General features: G+C 40.0%; 1 protein-coding gene across 1 annotated transcript in view; it reads left to right on the top strand.

Moving 5' to 3' along the window:
• Window positions 1-3,386, top strand: part of dtx3la (deltex E3 ubiquitin ligase 3L a) — a 17,299-nt gene that overhangs the window by 1,349 nt on the left and 12,564 nt on the right. The window contains exons 2-3 of the mRNA XM_007543793.2: window positions 553-635; window positions 730-881. Coding sequence (XP_007543855.1) covers window positions 554-635; window positions 730-881 — 234 coding nt within the window. The 5' untranslated portion in view covers window position 553. The remainder of the gene's footprint in view (window positions 1-552; window positions 636-729; window positions 882-3,386) is intronic.

Genomic DNA, 3,386 nt, shown 5'->3' with positions numbered 1-3,386 from the left:
TCTGGTGCTGCGCCCCTATGCGTTGCATACGCTGCATACCCACTTTTTGCGCCTCTGACTGACTAGTGGCGTGGCGAGAGCATTACACCTTTTTGATGTGTACCGTTACTGTGTAAACAAAGATTGTAATTAGAACGGCTTCATGTAAATGTGTGAACAGAAACGAAACAAAAATTCCATTTTCATTGGATCATTGTCGCGTAAACAGGGCCTGAATTAGAATTAGAAGGGAAAACTCAGGTAAGGATTTCGTGGCTTTGGAAACATGGTATGACTTAACTGCCAAGTCAGAAAACATAAGGAAAATAAAAAACAAACAGAAACATACCTTCAGCTCTTTTAAGAAATATTTTTTAAAACAATTTTTATCATTTGTCTTTTTTAATCATGTTTTAATTTTTATATTTTTTGTGAAGCACTTTGTTTTTATTTGCTGAAGTTGCAATATAAAAATGTACAGACTTACTAAAGAATTACTGAGCATTTTGGGTGTTTTGCAGCATAAGACAGGAAAATGGATCTTTTTCCATGTTTGTGTTCAATTGTTTTCAGAATGGGTTCCAGTCACAGCAGTGACACACTCCATTGTAATCGCTACCTGAAAGGACAGGGTCCTCAATCACTGGCACAACGAGGTCAGTCACCTCATTAATCATTGGTTTGTGTTATTTCCAATATTGGCTTCTGATTTCTTTCTGACAATTTGACAATATTATTGTTTTTGTTCAGTAAATGACGGGATGAGTTGGAGGACCACATCATCAAATTTTTATCAACCTGAAGGCAAAATGAGTTTGGAGATTCTCCACAAAAAAATGCCAGGTTTCCCTGATGCCAACACACTGAAGATCACTTATATTTTTGCTAAAGGCATACAGACAGTAAGTGTCTAACACCAACCCACATATTTTACAAATATTATGAAACATTACCTTTTTTTTAGTTGTCATTATGTCAATAGAACATAAAATTGCAGTGGTATCCTCAATGAAACATAAATAAATAATAAAGCCCATACATGTCTGTTACTAAAGGACGCAGCTAATGCATGCGAGGCTGTCTGCACGTCGACAGAGGGGTTTGAAGGTGGAAATTGGATTCGCAGCTCTTGTTCTATAGTTGTGTGATTGTGGTCTTTATGTACTTTTACCGTTTACCAGACAGCAGAGGTACAGACAGTTTGTGTCCTGGGTGGGTGGGATCAGCAGCAATACGACTGGCCTTAGTTTGCCAAGATACAGTGGGTATGAAATGTGATGAGACGCCTTTAAATTTTTCATTCTTTGTTTCATTGCAGCCATTTGCTAAAATCAAAAAGTTCATATTACTCATGAATGTACACTCTGCATCCCATCTTGACAGAAAAACAAAATGTAGACATTTTTGCAAATTTGTTAAAGAAAAATTTTAATTGTATTGGGCAGGTGCCAAGCAGTGCCTGGTTTTCTCCACACCTACTGCTTAGAATTAACACCAAAAGGTTCAATCTTCGTCTCATCAGGCCAGAGAATCTTATTTATCATAGTCCGACAGTCTTTCATGTGTTTTTTTTTTTGGGCAAACTCTATGAGGCCTTTCATATGTCTTGCACTGAGGAGAGGCTTCTGTCGGGCCACTCTGCCATAAAGCCCGACTGCTGGAGGGCTGCAGTGATAGTTGACTTTGTGAAACTTTCTCCCATCTCCCAACTGCATCTCTGGAGCTCAGTCACGGTGATCTTTGGGTTCTTCTTTACCTCTCCCACCAAGGTTCTTCTCTCTCGATTGCTCAGTTATGGCCAGGTCTAAGAAGAGCTCTGGTCATCCCAAACTTCTTCCACTTAAGGATCATGGAGGCCACTGTGCTCTTAAGAACCTTGAATGACGCAGATTTTTTTTGCACCCTTTGCCAGATCTGTAACCTTGCCACAATTCTGTCTCTGAGCTCCTTGGGCAGTTCCTTCCACCTTATGATTCTCATTTGCTCTGACCTTCACTGTGAGCTGTGAGGTCTTATGTAGACAGGTGTGTGCCATTCCTAATCAAGTCCAATCAGTTTAATTAAACACAGCTGGACTCCAATGAAGGAGCAGAACCATTTCAAAGAGGATCAGAATAAATGGACAGCATGTGACTTAAACATGAGTGTCACAGTGTGATGGAGACCAGGGCTCCATCACTAATGAATGATTATTGATATTATATTTATTTACAGACTAAATGTGTTTTGTTTCAGTTCTTTATTTCAGTTACATTGTGACATTTAGTTGAGCATTCTTTTTTGGTAGGGAGACTGGCCATCTTTCCTGTTCAAGGAGAATGTGAGGGAAAGTGACAGTTTGTTTCTGATTTAGATTGGTTTAATTTGAGTTTGCTAATTGTTTGAGTACTTACCTTTCTGGGTGCGTCTCCTCAGCAGAATGGGGCAGCAGGAAGACAAGTGCTCCAGGTGCTGCTAAACAGCTCCTGGAGCATACCATTTTTAATTAAGTGGGGTAATGCTCTGAGGTGTTAAGTTAAATTTATTCTCTGGTTGATCTTAGTTTAGTCCTAATGATTTGCATGCATGTAAATATTTATTGGTACCATTTATTATTTTGGTGTTAGGTTTGTCTAAGTAGGGTTTGTTTCTTGTTTTATTGCATCACCCCTTTACCTGGTATGAGTGGAATTGCCCAAAGTATAAAAGCCAGCTTCTTTGTCTCACTGTGAAAATGGCTGTTGATTTAAATGTGACTTGCAGCTTCAAATAAAACAATCTCAACTGTATTCTGTTGCTTCACCTCCTTTCCTGAATGCAGAGCCTCCAGCGGTCAAAGTGACACACAGCAAAAGGTCTGAATACTTATGACCATGTGATGTTTAAGTTTTTCTTTTTTTATAAATCTGCCAAAAATCTCTACATTTTTGTTTTTGTCTGTCAAGATGGGATGCAGAGTGTACATTCATGAGAAATAATGTGAACTTTTTTTTGTTTTAGCAAAGGGCTGCAATGAAACAGAGTGAAAAATTAAAGGGGGTCTGAACTCTTTCTGTGCTCAGTGTATATTAAGTCCAGGTTTGGTAACTGACTCCCACGATCCAGTTTTCACCGCCCTGCCACGTCTTTTTTTCCTGGACTGTGCAGTTGCCCTACAACACAGTCATACTGAGGCAGAGGATGCTGTCGATAACGGCCCTACAAAAGTTCTTGAGCAGCTGAGCAGAGACTCCTGTCCTGAGACCTTTTAATGTTTCCTGAGGAAGAAGAGTCTGTGTTGTGTCTTCCTCATCAGAAAAGAGGTGTTCAGTGACCAGGTCAGGAATTTGATATTGTCCACGCACTCCACCACCTCTGCTTGTGGCGTGTGCACCATCCTCCTGGAACTCCTGAAGTCCACTATGACCTGCTTGGTCTTGCTGGTGTTC

The sequence above is a fragment of the Poecilia formosa genome, unplaced genomic scaffold (genome assembly GCF_000485575.1).
Source record: "Poecilia formosa unplaced genomic scaffold, Poecilia_formosa-5.1.2 Scaffold908, whole genome shotgun sequence".
In the NCBI taxonomy this organism is placed as follows: Eukaryota; Metazoa; Chordata; class Actinopteri; order Cyprinodontiformes; family Poeciliidae; genus Poecilia; species Poecilia formosa.
The sequence above is the reverse complement of the archived record's forward strand: the minus strand, read 5'-3'. Positions and strand labels throughout refer to the sequence as shown.